Source organism: Pteropus medius, unplaced genomic scaffold (genome assembly GCF_902729225.1).
Source record: "Pteropus medius unplaced genomic scaffold, Ma_sr-lr_union100, whole genome shotgun sequence".
In the NCBI taxonomy this organism is placed as follows: Eukaryota; Metazoa; Chordata; class Mammalia; order Chiroptera; family Pteropodidae; genus Pteropus; species Pteropus medius.
Window position 1 is genome coordinate 85,339 of NW_024340851.1, and position 21,892 is coordinate 107,230.

Below are 21,892 nucleotides of genomic sequence, written 5' to 3' on the forward strand. Positions count from 1 at the left end.
CCTCCACAGAGCTGAATGAGACATAAATAAGAGAAAGAAGATACAGGATTTGTGAAACAAATTGTTTCTACATCTTTCTCTTTTAAACTAACTGCAGCATACTATCAATACAAGAAATGGATGAGATTAAGAGAGCAAAAAATTATTCATAACAGGATCCTCCGAATATTTCTTTGGGAAGAACACTTTTGCCAAAGCCTAGAGTGAGTTATAAAAGTTAATAAAGAAAAATTTCATCCGAATATATAACACAATTATTGGAGAAATTTTTTGTCTTTTTCTTCATTGAAGCATGCATTTATATTAGTTATTATAGTAACACTATTATTGAAAACAATACTGGAACAGAATCTAGAATCACTAGGCCAACAGTCATCAAAATGAGGTTTAAATGTCATCCAAATGTGTACCTTTACTTTGTCTAAACTTTATTTTTCCTTAAATAAGTGAGAAAGCTTACAAGCTGAGAGAAGCATGGTCTACATTCTAGCTAACAACCTAAATTAGTTTAAGCTTTTAAAACGACTAGTTCAATTAATAAAACAAAGTTAATGATAAATTAAAAGTTGAAGTTAATTTATTTAGAAGTTTAAAGTATTTGGCAAGCTGACAAAAATTCCCATCTAATTAATTCTGAAATTCAACCTTGAAAATAAAATTTTTAAAAAACAATCAAGGCTTTGCCTAGGGGTAGGGGTAGAGGTTTGCCATGTTTCAAAATATTTTGCTTGCCATCACTTCGAATTTGAGTTTTATAATATCTGGAAATAAAATGTCACTAAAATACTTAAGTGCCACAAGACCCACTCAAAAAGCTATGAAAAAAATTCCTTTTATTACTTAAATAAATCTAGATTCTTAGTAAAAATATATATACATGTTCCTGGTGAAAAAAGTCTCTACTTTCAAATTTGAAGCCTGTCTTCCCAAGATGCACTGGAAAAAATGCAACATATTTGATAAGTAAATAGAGAGCTACTGAACGAAGTTCACATACCACCTCATGTCAGATTTTCAGGTCAAGAGCACATAACCTTTGCCAAAGATCATTTATAAATATATCCAGATTCCCAAATTGTAAATATGAATAAGAAAGTGACAACTGCAGAACTTGTCACTTTCAAGGAAAGAAAAGGCAGGCTTGCCAAATTGACTTTAGTGGAAGGTAAAAGCCAGTCTCCTTTGATAAGAATGTTTTCTGTTCAATTTAACATTAAAGAACTAGATACTACATTTAACATTTAACCTTTAAAACTTAATTATCCATTACAATTATTACAACACATGACACATGCCAGTCATTGTAAGGAGTGTCATTCTAGATTTCTATATGACTACAGAAACTTTCCAAAGGTTACAGCTTTTAAAGTATAGCTTGAACTGGAACTCAATTCTCATGCTATACAATCTGGAGTTTACATTATCTCTACATTTCATAAACACTGTTATATCCTCTAACTCATCTATAAGTATGCTATAAAAAGGAAATAAAAGACATACAAAATAGGAATGAAAGCAGCTATTTAGCAGTTCAAGTTATATCTTAAAGAAAGAAAACACTAAGAGATAAAAGGTAAAATGACAAAAAATGTATATAAAAATAAGGTCATCTAGTGATTCTTATATTGATCAAATCTTTCCCACAATTTATATTCCTTTAAGGGCCTAAACTATTAAATTTGATGTAAAAGGCTTAGTTATGGAAACATTAATATTGAAGAGACAGAAGTGAGGCACTTGCTTACTTAAATCCCCTAAAAGTGTCACAGCTTCAATTTTCCACTGTTCCTACTCCTAGAAATGTTATAAGAAATATTTGAGTCAGCCAACCGAACCAATCTGGTAACATACTGTAAGATATTAATATACGGATACTGTGATACTCAAGTACCTAATATTCAGGATCACTGATCATTCCAACATGTTAGTTATGTCCTTCTGAACTTCCTAAATATGAGGAAAAAATGAAAGGACATATAGTCTTGCTTCCCAGGGTTCTCTCTACAACAATTTCATGACCAGATTGCTTTAAATGTAAACATCAATATAATTTTGCTAGAATCAACTGATTTGGTAAAAAGAAGATCTATGTCAGCCTTCTGAATTTCAGAGGAAAGTTTAATGGCGGAATTTAAATAAAAAAATATATATTTATAACTGTGTAAATTGGGAGGCTTTATGTATAGTAGTTAAGATCACAGGCTCTAGAGTACTGTTATCCAAAAGAACTCTGGGTAATGATGGAAATGTCCATGTAAATGTAAATAGCCACATGTAGCTACTGGCTCTGTACTGGATAGTGCAGATCAAGAGTCTTATTGGATTTAAATCTAGTTCTAACACTTACTAGCCCTATGTCCTTGAGCAAGTTAACTCTCTGAATCTTAATCTCCTGGTCTATAAAATGGGCCTAGTATCTACTTCACAGGATTACTGCGGAGATTAAATATTACACATGAAGTGCTTAGCACAGTGCCTGGTTTCCCAATGATCTTTGCAGTGCTAAATCTAATAGTCAATTATCAGACCTGACCCTATCCATCCACCAGTAAGACCTGAAAGAATTTAATCTCTCTCTTACTAAAATGCTTTCTTCTCTTGGTCAGCTAACTGTGAGAACACTACTGGTGTTTATTTACCACTTCTCTTACTTCCAACACCTTTTTCAAAGGTCTAAAGCAGACTCTATAGAGAGAGAGGTTTTATACCTTAACCAAATTTTTCTAATGAAAAATTGAGGTAATGTTTGATAAGACAAATTATTTGATATCAGAATTGTCCTAGAAAATCTTAGATATATGGCCATTATAGTTATAGAAGGACATCAATAGGTTATTACCTGTCCTGTGAAGGTACATATATTAAACATTTTTAGCTGATGCTTAAAGGATAACTCTCATTACCTAACATGAAAGTATGATAGGACTGAGCAACTTATTTACGTGAAGGTCAAGTCAATTTGCTGCTCTTATTTTAACAGATTGAGGCAAAGAGAGTGAGTGATTTGTTAGTAATTTTTTTATGTTTATGTAAAGCTAAATGCCTTGTTTGACTTTTTTCCTTCTCTTTTTAAATTCAATTTTGCTTAGTAGTTGGGTGATCTCCCAGAACCAATTCACTTGCTTCAAAGGGATAATACCACCTATAACTCACAGGGTTACTGTAAGGATCAAATGAGATGTTTCAAGGAACAAGAACTCAATATGTATGACTCCTTTATCCTCATATCTTGCCTTATCCTGTCTTTTTAAATACTAATCTTTTTACACATCATCTGTAAAATATTCTTGCCAGAAATATTTGCCATGAATCTAATTAAGCCATTGGACCTAATTTCCAGTTTACAGGCTACATAAGAGATAGAAGTTCAAACACACCCTCAAAAAATAAACAAATCAAGAGCGAAGGGAGGGGAAGTGACTGCACTAAATTAAAAGGAACTTAACAAAGAGACACAACAACCAAATGCAGTTTGTGTACCTTGAGTGGATCCTGATTTGAACAAAGCACCTATAAAAAAACATTTTGCAGACAACTGGTATAATTTGAATATGACTGTGGCATTAGATGATGTTAGGGAATTAAGACATTATTAAGTTTATGGTATTGTGGTTATATAAGAAATGTCTATCAAAGATGATTTAATATATAATATTAATATATTCATCTTTATGCCAATATGATTATAAAATATGACTTAAGAAGAAACTGTTTTGTAGAACGGGGCCCACAAAAGTCATAATGCCCTGGTTGTATCAGTAAGGATGCTTTCAACTACAAATATCAGAAAACCTACTCTCAATAGCTTCAGCAGTGACAATGTTTAATTTCCCTATGAGAAAGTTTAGCAGCATTAAGGTAGCCTGAGTGCTGACAAAGACAAAGACTCTTTCCAGCTATCCACTCTGCCACCCTTGCTGCTGGCTCCATCTTTAGCTATTAGCACAAAAGCTGCAGTAGTAGTTCCAGGATGCATCCAAAACTGACAACATTTCCAGGAAGAAGAGACACTGTCATTTCCAATGATTCTCTCTTAGAAGAAAGGAAACCTTTCCCAGAAGCTCCCCAGCAAATGACCCCTTAGTCTCAATGAGCGTATCCTCATTCCTAAACCAATTACTAGTAAGAAGGATGAAATTAGTAAGACAGACTCAAGACTAATCATCTGGGGTGGAATAGAGGTTAGAGACTCGGCCATAATGCCTTCTGTAGAAGTCTTCCTCCAGGAGGTAGGAATTAAAGCCGAAAGCACAGATAAGCTCACTCAAGGAGGGTATTAAGAGGGAGAAGCATAGAGAATGAAGGAGCTTCAACATCTCCAACATCTACTGAGAGTGAATGGAATAGAGATTAAATCAGTTATGGTTCTGCTACAAAGGGGCTTCCTGTCTGATAGAAGAGACACACCACTAAACAGTTACAAATGGACTGGAACTATAGTTGAGGTCAGCACAGGGCCTGTGAGAGCATGGACTGGGTTGGAGTCTCAGTAGTATATTAATAACTGTGTGACTGGGCAGGTTACTTAAGCTCACTGCTTCAGTTTCCTCTCTGTAAGGTACCCTATACACAGTAAGTGTCAAATAAATGCAGCTATTATCGTCTTAAAAATGTCTTTATATTTCAGATTTATACTGAAATATTTACAAGTGAAATATAATCTTGTAACAAAATATTTCATAAAAATAAAGGAGGCAAATGTGGCAAAATATTAACATTTACTAAATCTAGGAGATGGGTAAAAAAATTATCTACTCTATTTTCCTTGTTTGAAAATTTTCACAATAGGAAAAAAATTAGTTAACCATTTCCCCCCCTATTTTCTTTGCAATAAGAAACAACATTAGACTATGTGGCAGACTTTTGGGACAGCCCAAAGTCTAAAAGACTGGTCAGTAACTTTACCCCTAGTTAGCTCTATATTTTAATACAGCAGTCCTCAACCTTTTTGGCACCAGGGACCGGTGCTCCAATGAAAATCTATTGCCTGATGAGCTGAGGTGGAGCTGAGGTGGTGATGCTAGTGCTGGGGAGCAACTGCAAATACAGATGAAACTTCACTCACTTGCCCACCGCTCACCTCCTGTTGTATGGCCTGGTTCCTAACAGGCCACGGACTGGTATTGGTCTGTGGCCTAGAGGTTGGGGAGCCCTGTTTTGACATATCAAAATAGTTTTCTAAAGCTGGGATCTGAATCCACGTCACCTCTCTACAGACTTTTTAAAGCTAAATTGAATGCGTAACTGCACGTTAACACTGTTCTAAGAACTTCACATGAAATATCTAACTGAACTTTTATAATAACTCTATGAAGTACATACTATTATTATCCCCATATACTGATAAGATTTATAAAACCCTGAATCAGCATGGGCTGGCTCCCTCCCCCACAACTAACCTGCAGAGACTACAGAAGGTAAAAGGAAACATGAATTCTAAGAACTTATAGACACACACACACACACGACCTCTTTGGGGTGACAATAAACTGGTACCATATGCAGTCTGAAGCAGAGTTGTTGAAAAAGATGTACCAAAAATTCAAAATAAGCATGACAAGTTTACCTAGGGAAACAAGGGAAGATATTAGTAATATGAAATTAAAACAAAAATTATCTAAAAAGAATAAAAATTAAATATTAAGGATAACCACCGAAATAAATAACTCAATGGATAGTATAAATAGCAGGAGAGGTACAGCTGAAGAATAACTTAAAGGAGTCAGGAGATCAGACTGAGGCACTCTTCTAGAAGAGAAGGATAAAGAAATAAGAAATGCAAAAGAAAAGCTAAAAGATATGGAAGCTAAAACAGAAGGGCAAGCATGTAGTAATAAGTCTCAAAAGGAGTGAAAATAAAGAGGATGGGATTTTTGAAAAATAAGATATAAATTTCTCAGAATTATATATCAAGAAACTGAGGCACAGGGAAGTCAAATAACTTGACTAAGGTCAAGATTCAAACCCAGGTGGTCTTGCCCAAGGGCTCCTGCTTTTAACCCTTATGCTATACTGACTCAGGGATGAAAATCAATAAATTCAGCATCAAAGATAATTTAAGAGGATTGGGATTGGCTTTGCCACTCTAGGATTTTGCAGTAATTAAAGGATAAAATCTATACTCTCTAATATTACATACCTTGATAACACTGAAAATGCCTTTCCATAAACCCAAAGTGTGAAGATGTGGAGGAAAGGGAACCTTGTGTACGGTTAATTGGAATGTAAACTGGTGCAGCCACTATGGAAAACAATATGGAGTTTTCTCAACAATATTAAAAATAGATCTAATATATGACCCAAGAATTCCACTTCTGGGTATTTATCCAAAGGAAATAAAACCACTAATTTGAAAAGATATCTGTACCCCATGTTCATTTTTAAAAATTATTTACAATAGCCAAGACATGGAAACAGCCTAAGTGTCCACTGATGGATGGATGAATACACACACACACATACACACACAGGAATATTATTCAGCCAACAACATGGATGGATCTTGAAAGCATTATGCTAAGTGAAGTAAGTCAGACTGAAAATGATAAATACTAGATGATCTCACTTATATATGGAATCTAAAAAAGCTGAACTTAATAGAAACAGAGTAGAGTAGTGCTTACAAGGAGCTGGTATTTTATGTGTGAAATGGGGAGATATTTGTCAAAGGGCATAAACTTCCAGTTATAAGTTCTGGTGATGTAATGTACAGCATAGTGACTATAGTTAATAATACTGTACTATATATTTGAAAGTTGCTAAGAGAACAGACCTTAAAAGTTCTCATCACAAGAAAAAATTCTGTAACTATGTGCGGTGATGGATGTTAACTAGATTATTGTGGTGATCATTTCATAATGTGTATATATATATATATATAGAATCATTATGTTGTACACCTGAAACTAATATAATGTTATATGTCACTATATCTCAATGAAAAAAAGGGTTGGAAATAAAAAAAAAGTATGAAGCCATATCAAACGAGAGTGCCTTAATTTACTTCTTCCATAAGTTTATTCATACAACATATAATGTCTGTACAATAGTGTAGTGGTTAAAGAGTTTGGGCTCTGGAGTCATGGCACCGAGATTAAATGTAGGCACCACCAATTCTCTATGCCATAATTTCATAATCTATAAAATAGAAATAAACTGCACCAGCTTTGAAAGGTGGCTATAAGGATTGAATAATTCAATGCTGGTAAAGCCCTTAGTAGAGTGCCTAGCATAAAAAGCACTCAATAAATGTTAGTTACTGTTCATTATTATTCTTAATTCAAAGTTTTAGCTGATGATTATAGAGGCAACCATGCTACCCACAACAGTGGTGGACTTTGTTAAAAAGATTCTCAGGGCCCCCTCCCAAGAAATTGATTCAGTCTTGGATGAAGGCAGGAATCCAATGCATTTTTATCAAGCTGCAGGTTAGTCTAAGGACTACACGCAAGGAAACGTGCTATTTTAAAGGCATGTCAGTCATTTACTTATAATGGTCAGCTTGCAATTTTAGAACAAAAGTTCATTTGTTCCATTAGCAGTGATTTGTAAAAGCTTACCAGAGTTAGGAAGACTGCTATTTAGGGGCATTACTGGCACCATGATCTCTTTAATCCAAACGTTTTTCCTAAAATACTTGGTGACTTTGGCTCCTTAATAGTCTTTCTTGTGTTATAAGGTGATACAATCAAAACAAGAGACAAAACAGCACTTTAAATAAAGCATGGTTAGTCTATTAACAAGTATTTATTTTGTAGTTTGTGAAGGGACACTAGAAGCACCCTTTCACTTTAAAAAATTACTACAAAGGTATTAGCTGGCTATAAGGTAGGCAATTCTAAAATTATATGTATTATTTAAGGAAAAAAATCCTTGAAAGTGTAATGGTTCATAGTCAAGTGCATGCTAATATCACTAGAAGTGATTAGCAATATCTGGTAATTAAGTATTATATTTCCTCTTGATAATTGATTTCTAGGAGAGTTCAAGCCTGAAATATCTGTTTCTTCTGCAACCTAGCTGAGACTATTGCCTCTGGTCCCTAAATGTTTTATACGCTTCTTCTAATCTGTGATATGTTGAGCTTAATCTTCTCCTAAAGAACAGGACCTCATATGACTCCTGTGAAATTCCAAAAATTTAAGTCTATATTGGTTTCAGAGAAAATGAACCAAGTATAATGGTAATATTAATAAAAATTATGTAAACAAAATAGCAGCGAACATTTGAGCACTTACTTATTATGTGCTAGGCAATGTGCTTTACATGGATTATCTCCTCTGTGAGGTAGGTCCTGCTATCTTCTTATCGAGGGAAGTGAGGCTTGGAAAGTTTATGTGGTTTGACTAAGATTATACCCTAAAAAAGGGTCGTTTAGTAGGTTACCTGCGGGAAAGGACAGGGCTTAAACCATTTCCTCTTTTTACTTGGCATTGAACGCCCCAGCAAACACTGAATAGGTGACTTTTTACAACTTACAAAGAAATGGTAGCATTAAAACAATTTTTCTAAACTATTAAGATTTCCAGCGATTTATTCTTATTCAGATGAATAATAATCATTTTTAGGCCAGTGAATGCAAATATAGAAACAATACTAGAATTTGTTTTAAGAGGAAGAGAAGTAAGAGACAATGACATCAAACTTCATATATGCTTCAGTTATGAGTATGGCTCCTTAGAGGTACATGTCAACAAAAATTGAGTTCATGTGCCACCATGTGGTTTAATATGCTATACAGGTTACTAACATCGGTCCTACAATTAAATGGGTCCTTTTGAACCCTTATTCTCAAAAGTAAATGTCTGTGTGTTCCTGAAATAGATTGATAAGCTATTTTATACTTCATATCAAATTATTTTATTGGAGTATATTTCTCTCTAATGTTAAGTATGACTAAGGTAAAACCTTATATTACCATCTGCTGGCTAATAAAACTACACAATAACATTTCTGTTCATTAAACTATCCTCTGAGCTATCAAAACTTGAATAAAGGACTAAAGACAAAGAGAGAAAATTATACACATCAGGGTGGAGGAAGCAAACCTAAAGCCTCACTTTGGGTACTTTAGTTTAAATCCCCATTTGTTCTCCCTGTAATTACCAACATACAGTCCACATTTAAAAAGACAGAGAGTGACAAAAAAAAAGAAGTGCAAAAAAACTTCTATGTCAGTTTTACTGACTTTTGTTTTCTTAATAAAGGGTACAGAGCTTAGGCTGTATACTCACTTAAAAATATTATGAAAAATGACCTTGACCAAGATTTTCATCTCTGATATCTGTGTAATTCCTAAGTTTATTACCAGGAAAGGTACTTTCCCTAACATAATTTACATAAACATTAAGAGGTTACATATTACCCTAATATTAAAGAAAACAAAAAGTTTAAGAATCAGTCAACAAATCTATTACCACTAGAAACCTGTGTTAAACTATTCATAAATTAGACGTTTCAAAATGGCTGAGGAACATTATTATCCTGAACAACTAAAGCGAGATGCACAGATACTTGGTAGACATGATTCAGGGAACCCTAAAATCAATATATTAAAAAACAGGTTCACAGGACTAGAAGACCATATATTTCAAAAAATGAAAAGCAGCAAAAGAACCAACAACAGCAAGAAATCAATGAGGAGATTTAACAAAAAATAACTCATGGGTTAGGGTGGTAAATAGAACTAAGATAGATGATTCAGTATAGAACTGAAGACAGGAATTAAAGCTCCAATTCTCTTCCTTTCATAAACCTGCTGTGACAAGACAAATCATTCTTCACTCCAATTTTACTGCTTGCAAAAGTAAGTCTAATTCTAACACCACTTTTCAATGACATGTGGATCATTAAAAAGCAATTAAAAGTTTAGTTAAATATCACTGTAAAGGTGACCAGAATTTCAAAAAGAGCCATATAAAAGTGCTAGTACTGTATAATTCACTATAAATGAAAGAAAAGGAGCAAAGAATATTATTCTTGCCTTTAAAGAGCTGCAAAGATAAAAAGAAAAACAGGTGGTTAATAAATTGAGCCTGACATGTTAAATTTAATTAGAAAGTGGAGAAGTAAAATAAGTAAACAAGAACAGAAATACAGGAAGAGGAATTATATAATAATGACTTAAAGAGGAAGTGATAAGGCAGAAAGAGATATAATAATCACATATTAAGTAAGTTGAAAATACTTTCAGAACTATCAAAGGACAAAGAAAATTTAACTTAAAAAGGCATGTAATTTAATCATTATTTAAATAGCAATTTGAGGGGAAAGGAAAATGCATCATCTATAGCAGCCTTTCATCTTAAAAATTATATATAAAAAAGAAGGTGTTTGCAATTATACTATAATAACAGGAACCAACTTTCAAATGTCTTTAATAAGAGCAGGTTCAAATACTAAGAAATCCCTCACTATGAATATCAAAAACACCTATTTGTACCCGTTTTCAGAGAAGGCCAATTTTCAAATTTTCATTAAAAGAAATCAAAACCAAACAGTAGTAAGCAGAGTTACATAACATTCTAAATTGAAGCCTAGGGAACAAAGTTAATATTTAGAGTTCCTACACATTGTGCCTGGTACTTCTCTATCCCCATTGCTATCACTTTACTTCAGGTCTGCATTACTTCTCTCACCTGGATAATTTTAATAGTATCCTAAAAAGTATCTTAACATCCATTTTCTTTTCTCCAATCCAACCTGTATGCTGACTTTTCTAAAATGAAAAATCAGTGATTTTTCTAAAAAGAAAATTTGATGTTAGCCTTGCGCTTAAAATCATAAAATAGATTCCACAGCCTATATATAACACAATGTTCAAACTCTCTGACTTCTATGATCTGATTCCCATCTACCTTTCCAGTCTTTCCTCTCACCTCTTCCCATACCCACCATTACTCTACCATTACCTCCTTACACCCCACTATTTATTTTTAACTACTTGAGACTCCTGAAACTTGCCATGTTGTTTCATGCACATGTTTCTTTTTCTCTGCTCCTGCTCTTGAAGGGCCTTCAAATTCTGCCCTTGCAGCAATGCAAATAGCTACCCAACTTCTATTTTCAACATCAGTTCTAGTCTTCCTAATGTCAACTCCCCATCCCAAACTTTTCCAAGAAAGAACTGAATATTCCTTCCTTGGTGCCTGTACAGATTTCTTTTATAGAACCCATAACTTTTATTAAATTTACTTCTTAGGGTATGCTTATTAGACTACAGGCTCCTTGGGAGCAGGAACCTAGTCTTATTTAGCAATGTATCCTTAGGAACTAGCACAATGATTGGGACATCACAGGCATCTGAAAAGTTTTTAATCGATGAATAAATAAGCTTCATTATTTAAAATTTTCACTGCCTACAGACTAAAAGCTATAGTCTACCATTAGTTACTAAGTTCTATCATTTATTTTCTGACATGTTTGATTCATTCTGCAATCATTATTCTATTAATGTCCTCATCTGCATTTTACTGCCAGGCTAATTTTCCCAAAGCCCATAATCATCATACAACAGCACCATTCATGAACTTATAGTGAATACTATTTTAAATTAAAATGCCTCCATTTACCTTTCATGGCTCTCTACAAGCTTGCTCTACCTTACCCATCCAATTTTAACTCTCCCTCTGGCCAATTTATTAATCACACCTTGAGTCTGGTCCATAAATTTTTACCTTTCCCTTTGCACATATTGTTTGACTCTACATTCACATCTCATTCTTCTCTAATACAATTAAATACTAACCATCTCTTATGGGCCAATCAGTCCGACCTTTTCCCATCAAAATTGTATCTCTATTTTTTAACCATATACAGTACTCTCCCCTTATCCACAGGAGATATATTCCAAGACCCCCAGTGGATGCCTGAATCTGTGGATAGTAATGAATGGAAGGGGGAGCTACTATACTACAGCAAAAACATTCAGTATCTTCATTCTTTGATTTTTAAGAATGTTGCTTTTCTCTCCCCAAGTAGATTATCAATTCCTTCAGGTAAATCTCCTATATATCTAATTGTATTCCCTTTTAGATTCCTGACAGATTGCAGTTGCTGTTATAGTTAAAAAGACATCCGTGTTTTTAAAATATTTTTTAAAAGGCAGTACCATCCTCTATTTAAATTAAATCTTATGTTGCAGTCCAACATATAAAAAAGATAAAAGGAACAGGGCTCTGATTGAAATGGAATGCGGGGCTTGGAGTGCTGCCTGTCTGGCCTTTCCCTACTCACTTAGTCACATGGTAGCCCTGGAGCACCTCTGCAGATCTCCTGGGGGCTCCTTCGAATATGATTTGAAAACTACTGGGTTAAGTTCTAGCTCTAACACATATTGGCCATGCACTCTTGGGTAATCACAAACTTTCTAAGCCTCAGTTTCTTCAGATAATAAATATGCATGAGAAAGACCTTTGTAAACTTTCTAGCTTTCTAAATATCTGAGGAATTTACGACTTCACAAGTCGAGCTAAACTGGTTATATTATACAACCTTAATAGTTATATCACACAATAGTATTGTCTGTGAAATGATTCTATATTTTAAAATCCAGCTTTATTTAAAATAAAATAAAGCATTCTAAATGCCACTCAATTCTAGGAATCCCAGGTCCTCTGTCTTGTTTCTTACACTTGGAATTAACTTTCTAATCTCCATTTGGGAGGCAACAAAGTGTAATGATTAAGAGTACATGCTTTCAAGTTGGGCAGATTTGGTTTGAAGGCCAGCTTCACCACTACGTAGGTGTGTAAACTTAGGTAAGTTACATAACCTCTCCAAGCCTTAATTTCTTCACCTCGAAAATGAAAACAGCACCACTGGCTTAGCAGTTGCTGCTGGCTTAAGGAAGGTAATCTGAATAAATTGTTTAGCAGAGTATGAAACCCAGTAAGAAATCTATGAGTTAACTATTAATTTCCTTTTGGAAAGAGTTGTGGGAGGGTTGAGGGAGGCACTTTGTGCTACTGTAACACTCACTATTCCTTTTCCTTTTTGTTCTTGGGCAAAGGGTAATAGCACCAGAATCAAAATACAGTAAGTAAAGTCTGTAAATGAAAGCATGTCATCTTTGATGACTCGGAGTGCCAAGTTATAAAACAGATGGCTTTTTTCCAGATATCCTATAACAAATAGCATTTCTTTCCTGCTAATTTTATCTTCTCTAAAGCATAGACAATGTTTTGTTCTTCATACACCCTCACAGTACACCTCAATGTCAGCAAACAATCAATAAATATTCATCAAATTAAACAGATTTCATACAGTCAGAAATTTATCATATAATGAATAATTTCAAAGCAATTACCCCTTTTCAAATCAGAATGTTTGCTTCCTATCAGAAATATTACTAATTATGGGCTATTTCTCATAAAAGTTGAAGTTTAAAGTATAATTTTAGGAAATATGCTAATTAGATATAAAATCATTCTCAAATTGAAAAGGGACTTCACTATCCTTAAAATTATAAACATATGTGCAAGTCCTTAAAAGAATACTTCTTGCCATACGAAATTAAGTAACTAATAGGAAAGATGTTGGAGATATGAGTTAAAAAAAGGGATATGTATCAATACGGAAAGGTGTTCAAGAAACACCTAGATGAAAAGAGCAAGTTGCGTTAAGAGTATGTATGATACGATTCCATTTGTGCTTGTGTGGTTTTAAAGGTATATAAACAAATTTGTTTGCCTACAGAAAATTTTCTGAAGACTATTCAAGAATCCTACTCACATTATGTAATAATATAATTAAGAAAGAAAACCAAATTGCTACCAGTTTAATATTTCATAACACTGAAACTAAAATGATTTTTTAAATATTTTAAATAAAATATTAAAATGGTAGATTTAAACCCCCATGTGGCCCTAAACCATTATCAAAGGGATTTGATAGAGGTTGTCATAAAAACTCTTTTCTAAATGTTCTACCAGTGAACTTTAAATGGAAGAAAAGTTCAATAAGATTAGAAAACCAAATATTTGCTTATGTAGACAAAGGACATTAAAAAATTCTAAATGCTTAACATTCATGTTACTTTGACATTTATGTTAAAAATTAACTGGATAAATAAATAATTTATATTAGAATTAGTAATTATTATTGTTACCTTTTACTTTAATTAAATGTGTCCAACCATATCGAGAACATACTTTTGAGGTTTTTTTACAAATGACTAAAGTGGCTTTGGTAGAGCGATACCACAATCTGACAGATGCTTTCCCAAATCTCTTAAGAGATAGATATATGGAATATTAAGTGCTTGAATTTGAAACCAAGGTAACAGGAAAAGTACCCCCAACAATTCCCCCCAGACGGCTTTTTAGATAACTAGAATAGGTTTAAATAAACTCCTTATTTAGATCAGAGAACATATAGTTTTCTCTTATGTTCAAAAAGGTCAAAATATTTACCATTATATTAAATTTCTATATTAATATTAAAAATGTTTTCTTATCCAAGAACGATGGACCGGAAGCCAGATATAGATACTCGTCCTGGCCCTGCCACTTATTAGCTGAAAATTGTGGACAAGTCACTGAACGTCTCTGACCTTAAGTTTCTTCATCTATAAAACAAGAGGGATTCACTAGATTACTTCTAAGGTCCTTTTCCATATCTTACCTGCTTTATGACAGTGAAATATATCAAGTAAGAAACACTTTTATTTGCTGATTCTTAATTGCTATATGACAGCAAGAAATGTTAAGGAAGAGAACATTAACTTTCATATACAATTATTAAAATTATGGATGCCCTCTACTGGAAGTTATTAAAAGAGAACCATCCTATTTCCTTTAAGGTTTCAACTTAGAAACCTTTTTCTGCAAGATCGAACTTTTTATTTTGCATAAAATATGTATTTCAGATTATACTATCTTTTTGTGGTGTTATATGGAAAATTGACCAAGCACCCTTTCATTAAATATAATTTTATTCTCTTTGAAAATTCTAAAATATAGCTTTAGTCAGATGACTAATTTTTATAGTAGTAGTAAAATTTCCTTGGTCCATCTTGGCTTTTTTAAGCTAATAATCTAAAGATGTTTACCTTTGGCAACATAGGAGTATCCCTTTTCTTCTTTTTTTCTGAATTAGGGTCATCTAATAAGTCTGGCTCAAAGGTATAAAGTTCAGTAAGCTCGTTCATGGTAAAATGACGCTCGACCTGCTGCTGATCAACAACTCTAAAAGACAGTGACTGCTTAGTTACTTGCCGATCATAAATTTTATCTTCCATGGTTCCCTTTGTAAAAAGAAGGAACAATACACAAATAAATATTGTAAACATGAAACTTAATCAAGAAGAAATATAGTTATTGGGTAATACAAAATGGCAAAACTTCATAGTAATATACTGCCATAAAGCAAATTTTATTGGTAATGCTACTTAATTCATGAGAAATTTTATCTGTTCAGCATCGTTTATCTCGACAAAAATAATTCTCTTACTAATATGATATGTGTGTTGCTTTATATATTTCTGAACGTGGTGGAAGTAGGACAGCAGTTAGATAACCAAGGTAAGTAGAAATAAAGGAGTACATAAAATAAGATTTTAGGGGGTTACTGAAATAAGAATGCAAGAGAGCAGCTTAATTCCTTTTCAATGGAATATGATAAGCTCTCAGCAATCACTATAAACAATCTTTATATCGAGCCTTACCTTCTATAATTTCAAGACAGAAAATATAACTAAAACGCCCTATTACATATTTGGCATTCTAAATTAGAATGTAAAGGGGCTCTTAATTTAAATAATAAGAAAGAATTTATGGTGTAGTTTACCAATTATATCATGTACTAATGAGGATCAAATGAACCAGGATCTACCAATAAAAACCAGTCTCTGATTGAGAAGCCCAGATTTGTAGGGAGATGAAGAGGATAGCAACCACTCCCAAAGCAGATGTACCATTTAAAAGAAAAACTTGATTCTATAAACCTGTTATTACCTTGAACTGCATCCACCAATTTCATTTCATTTATTTTTCTTAAATTTCAGTATCTGTTTTTAATACCTGAATTTATATTTAAAGGTAATGACTTTAATATTCTTACCCAGAAAATAATATATATTCGTTACTATAAAAAGTTAACTTTTTCTTCATATTGATCCACACTCTTGAAATTAAGAGGCTATCTGGTGGCTACTAAAAACAATGATCATTTGACCTTCATGTCTATAAGCAAATTAGATTTAGTTACTGACTTTTCTATGTATGCTAAGTAAAAGAACTATAAATGTTTTACTTTCCTGAACTAGCAAGAAAATGCTAAATCTGTTCACCCATGCAAATCCATCTCAATCTGAGAAAGCTGACATCACAGATATGGACAAAATACAAAAGAGAAAATCATGAGAGGCCAAAATTGATTTCCACTGCTTTACATGTAGGAATGATGTTTTCAACTTTGTTTGCCCCTCTAATGCATATATGTTCTGCACTCGAAAAACGTTATCAGTTTCACCCAACCTTTCGATATGAAAAAAAGAATGAGACTATAAATTATAAACCTACCTGAGCTAAGAACCTATATACATACACAGGTTTAGTTTGTCCAAAGCGATAAACTCTGAATATACTCTGGATGTCATAAGATGGATTCCAAGAAGCATCGAATATAATCACTCGATTAGCAGCTACCAGATTAATGCCAAGAGATCCTGCTTTGGTGGAAATGATAAACAATCGTCCTCTGAAAATGAAAATATAGAACAAATGCTTTAGTAATGATTGTTTCACAGATATTTTAATTATGACTTTTAAATCTTAAGGCAGTTTTTTGAACAATTAGGAGTGCAGAGAATTCATTTCTCACTTATTGAAGAAGAAAAGACATGTCTAAAGAGTCAGGTTGAAGATTTATCTGCCCAGGAAGAATCTTATTGCTGGAAAATGAGATCATCTGATTTGGGAATAAAGATAAATATGAAAATCACGTTTACAAGTATTCACAGTATTTTACAGATTTCTGAGTAAATGTAGAAATTTAATCTATAACTCGAAGTCCATATTGTGTTTGGTACTATTATGAGAACTAAGTATATCAAAATGACAGTGCCCAAGGAGCTGAGTGTAGTAGGGGTGACTGATATGCAATTACAATTAGCGTAATGATAGATGAGAAGTTAGATAGATGCAAGGTACTGAGGTAGCTAAAAGAGGATCAAGAAGACAGAGGGCTCCAGGAAGGATGTGTTCAAGGAAAAAAAAAATGAAACTGAAATAATCTGCTGTCAGAGCACAAGAATTCATACTTCTGTAGGAGAATTTGGGAATGAGTGATAGGTTCATAGAAAACTAAGCAAGTGGTAAAAACAAAATCAAACAGGTATACAAAAAAGGAAAAGTAATCATAGTATTTCAATAATGGAATAAGTGTGAATATTTACATAGTCACAATAAAGCAAATACTCCAAACTGATTTAGGCAAATATTATGAAAAATATATATTGAGAAAATGAATAAGTAAAAGTGTGTGTATACATGTGGGTAAATTCACACCTTAGACTGTAGAAAGGATGTATGTAAGTAAATACCAGAACAATTGCCAAGAGTTGATATCGATTACCTACAGAGTAGAAATCATGGGTAGGAAGGGGTTGGTAAAGGGATTGGTTTTAATTTTAAGGCTTATAATACAATGTGTTTTTTTTAATATGAAAATATATTATTTTGATATAAAGAAAAATTTTTAAAAGAGTATACATAACTTTCTGAAAATGTAAACAAGTTTAAAGAAAAAAAAATTACTCAGTTCTACTTCCCAGAAACAATCTCTATTCAAATCATGGTACATTTCCTATAGGTTTCTTTTTCCTAAGCATATATATTTTTGGCTTTACAGAGACAAGATAGTATCTGTATATACAGTTTATATTTTGGGCATTACCTCAAATTTCATGATAAACATCATCCTTGGTAGCTGCATAATATTCCATTGGATAACTATATAATTTGTTTACCGTTGGTAACTTAGAAAATTCCTAGAATATAATAAGTTCTCAACCACCTCCACAAAATGCCTTTATATACCAAGCCTTATAAGAACATAAGGTTGAAAACAAAAAATATGTATAACACAGAGAACTAAATTATATCCTAGCTATTCAACAGGTTACACTACCATTAAAATTCTACAATTTATGTGGAAAAAAAGGATATAGAACCCTATTAAGTATAACTGCAAATGCATTGAAAAACAAAACATACATACCTACAATGATAACAGTGGTTATCTCTGGTCACTGGGATTACAATAATTTTTTTGTTCTTTATGCTTCTCTAATAATACATATTTATCACAGAAAACAAACTGTGCTCTTTTTAATTAGTGGAATATTTAAGAGTTATGGGTAAATGCTGTCACAAAATTACTCCAGCTATTTACATCTATTCCACACCAGCAAAAAGATCAAGCATATAGAATGGTGTAAACTATGTAAGTTAAAACACACACAAAAAACCAGAAAACCTTGTAGAGAACTTTAAAACACTTTGGTATCTACCATTAACGAAGAGCTGAATGGGTTTAAAAGTCATGCTTATAAAAACTGTTATGCATCCCAAATACTAAGATAGACTAGGAAGATGAAAAGATGAAATTTTGCCATTTGCGACAACATGGATGGATCTTAAGATATTCATGCTAAGCAAAATAAGTCAGACAGAAAAAGTTGAGAACCATAAGATTTCTCTCATATATGGGATATGAAACTGAAAGCAACAAACAAGACAACCAAGCAGAGACTCATGGACAAGGACAGTATATTAGTGGTTATCAGAGGGAATGGGGGGTTGGAGGACAGGTAAGGGCAATGGGGGTCAAATATATGGTGATAGAAAGAAATTTAACTCTGGGTGGTGAACATACAATGCAATATACATATGATGTATTATTGATTTGTACACTTGAAACCCATATAATTTTATTAACCAATGTCACTCCAATAAATTTAATAAAAAACAATTGTAATGCAGTCTAATTTACAATAATAGAGGTATTTATTTATAAGGTATAGATGTGGCCAACGACATGTTTTGGTTTTTAAAAGCATACAAGTGGGAAGCAAAGTTGTTTAATTTGCCTCCAAAAGAAAAATAAACAAAGAAACGGTCAAGTGACAGAACTGGTATTAAGAATTATTTTACAACTATTTAACCTTTAATATTATTCAGTCTGGAATATGTAGTCTATACTGAGATAAATTAACCATGATATTTTTAGATGCTTTAATACTAAACATCAGTATTCAAGTATACACTCAAAACAATTAAAATATGAACCACTATTTGAATAGTGCTGCTATAAACCTTCTTGTATATATATATCTGCTGGTAAAAACACGGAAGTATTTTGTTAGGTATATATCTAAAAGTAGAATTGCTGGGTTATACGGTATATGTATTGTACTGCTAAAGCTGCACAAAGAGTTCTCCAAAGTGGCTATTCCAATTTACATTCCAGCCAGCAGTATATGAGTGTTCTAGCTGTTCCAGATCCTTGACAACTCATGGTATTGCCTTTTTTAAATTATAACCTTTAAAAATAGTTTAAGGGTTGCAAGAATGTACAGCAGTAGTTCAGAGAGTTTTCATGTACCCTTCATCCACTTTCCCCAATGGTAATAACTTATGTAACTAAAGTATATTATCAAAACCAGGATATTGACACTGGCATAATACTATGTATTTAGGCACACAGTTGATTTGGATTTCACCAGTTTCTATATGGACTATTTTGTTTGATGCACAGCTCTGTAAAATTTTATCATATATGTTGAACCGTGTAACTTTTACAAGTAGGATACAGAACTGTTTCATCACCACAAAAAACCTTTCTTTGTGTTATCCCTTAGTATTTATATTTATATCTTCCCCTGAACCCTAAATATCTGGCAATCACTAATCTGTTCTCTATCACTATAATTCTGTCACATCAAGAATGCCTTATGGAATCATAAAGTACATAACCTTTGGAGATTGGCATTTTTCGCTCAGCATAATACCCTTGAGATCCACCCAAGTTGTTCTTAGATCAATATCAATAGTTCATTCCTTCTTATTGCTGAGCAGTGTTCCATTATATGCATATACCACAATTTGTTTATCCATTCACGCATTAAAGGACATCTGGGGTGTCTTCAGTTTTAGGCTGTTACAAATAAAGCTGCTATGAACATCTGTGAATGGGTTTCTATGTGAAAATAAGTTTTCATTTTCCTGGCATAAATTTTCAAGAACGTGATGGCAGGGTTGTATGGTAGGCATATGTTTATTTTTTTTAAACTACCAAATTGTTTTTTCAGGAAGAGTGGCTGTGCCATTTTACCAGCATTGCAAGAAAGATCCAGTTTCTCTGCATCCTCGCCAGCATTTGATAGTGTCACTATTTATTATTTTAACCATACTGAGAGATATGAAGTGCTATCTGGCTGTGACTAATTTATATTTCCCTATTGGCTAGAGATGTTGAACATCTTTTCATGTGCTTATTTGCCATGCATAGATCCTCTTGAGTGAAGTGTCAGTTTAAGTTCTTGGCCTTTTCTAACTGAATATTGTTTGTTTTCTTATTGTTACATTTAGAGAATTCTTTATGAGCCCTTTGTTAGATAAGCTATTTCCAAATATTTTTTCCAAGTCTATGGCTTGTCTTTTCCTCTTCTTACAAGGTCTCTCACAGACAAAAGTTTTTAATTTTGATTGTCCATGTATTGATAGTTTTCTTTAATGGATTAAATGCCTTTGGTGTCATTTAAGAACTCTGTGCCTTATCTAGGTTCCTGAGGATTTTCTTCTGTGTTTTCTTAAACAAGTATAATGTTTTCAATTTAGATTTATGATAATTTTGACTTGATTTTTGTCAAAAGATGAGGTTTAGGGTCAAGGGTTCATTTTCAGCTTATGAATATCCAATTGTTTCAATCCCATTTGTTGAAAATGTTATCCTTCCTCCACTGAAATACTTTTGTACTTTTGTCAAAAACATTCTTAATTTGCATTTATCTGATGATTAATAAACATCAGCACCTTTTTGTATGTTTGCTGGCCATTTGGATATTGTCTTTTGCCCTTTTCAAGTTTTTTGTCCATCGTTCTATGGGTTTGTCTGGTTTATCCAACTGATTTTTAAAAATTCTTTGTAAATTCTAGATAAGAGTTTTTGGATTTATGTATTTGAAAATAGCTTCTACTTTGTGGTTTGTTTTTTCATTCTTAATGTGAAATGCCTTTGATGAATATAGTTCTTAATCTTAATGAAGCTCGACTTATCAACCTTTCCTTTTATGGTTAGTACTTTGTGTGTCTTGTTTATGACAATTTTCTTACAGCAAGATTAGGAAAATACACTTTGCTGTTTCCTTCTAAAACCTTTATTGTTGAAGTTTCCACATTTAAATCTACAAACCACCTGGAATTCATTCTCAGAGAAATACAGGTTAAGACTATGAAGCCTTACCACTACATATCTATCGCAATGACTTAAAAGAAAAACCCATCAAGTGATAATGAAGAAAGAGAACAACTGAAACACACTACTGGTGTGAGTGCAAACTGGTACAATCATTCTGGAAAAATGTTCTGGTAGTATAAGCTAAAACCAAATATAGACATATCTTTTACTCAGCAATCTCACATCTAGATGCACATACATACTTGCCAAAAGACAGATACAATAATTCTCTAAAAAGTTTAATCTTTAGACTTCCATTTCTGGAAAGATGGAGTAGATATACTGGTTCCTATTCCTCACAATAAGTACAGATAAAACTCCTAAATATTATATATAAAACAAATCTAAGAACTTTCTGAAAGCTGAGGAGGAGGAGGCAGACTGGCTAGGGACCTTGGGACCTAAGAAACAACATGGCAGTGAGTTCCATGGG

General features: G+C 33.1%; 1 protein-coding gene across 13 annotated transcripts in view; it reads right to left on the reverse strand.

Moving 5' to 3' along the window:
* The window catches only part of ATRX (ATRX chromatin remodeler), a 261,805-nt gene that overhangs the window by 11,672 nt on the left and 228,241 nt on the right, over positions 1-21,892 (reverse strand). For 12 of the 13 annotated variants that reach the window (XM_039849234.1, XM_039849215.1, XM_039849209.1 and 9 more), the window contains 2 exons: positions 16,521-16,698; positions 15,050-15,244 (listed from right to left, as the gene is read on the reverse strand). In XM_039849234.1, the coding sequence (XP_039705168.1) occupies positions 15,050-15,244; positions 16,521-16,698 (373 nt within the window). The remainder of the gene's footprint in view (positions 1-15,049; positions 15,245-16,520; positions 16,699-21,892) is intronic. The other variant, XM_039849260.1, reaches the window with a different exon arrangement.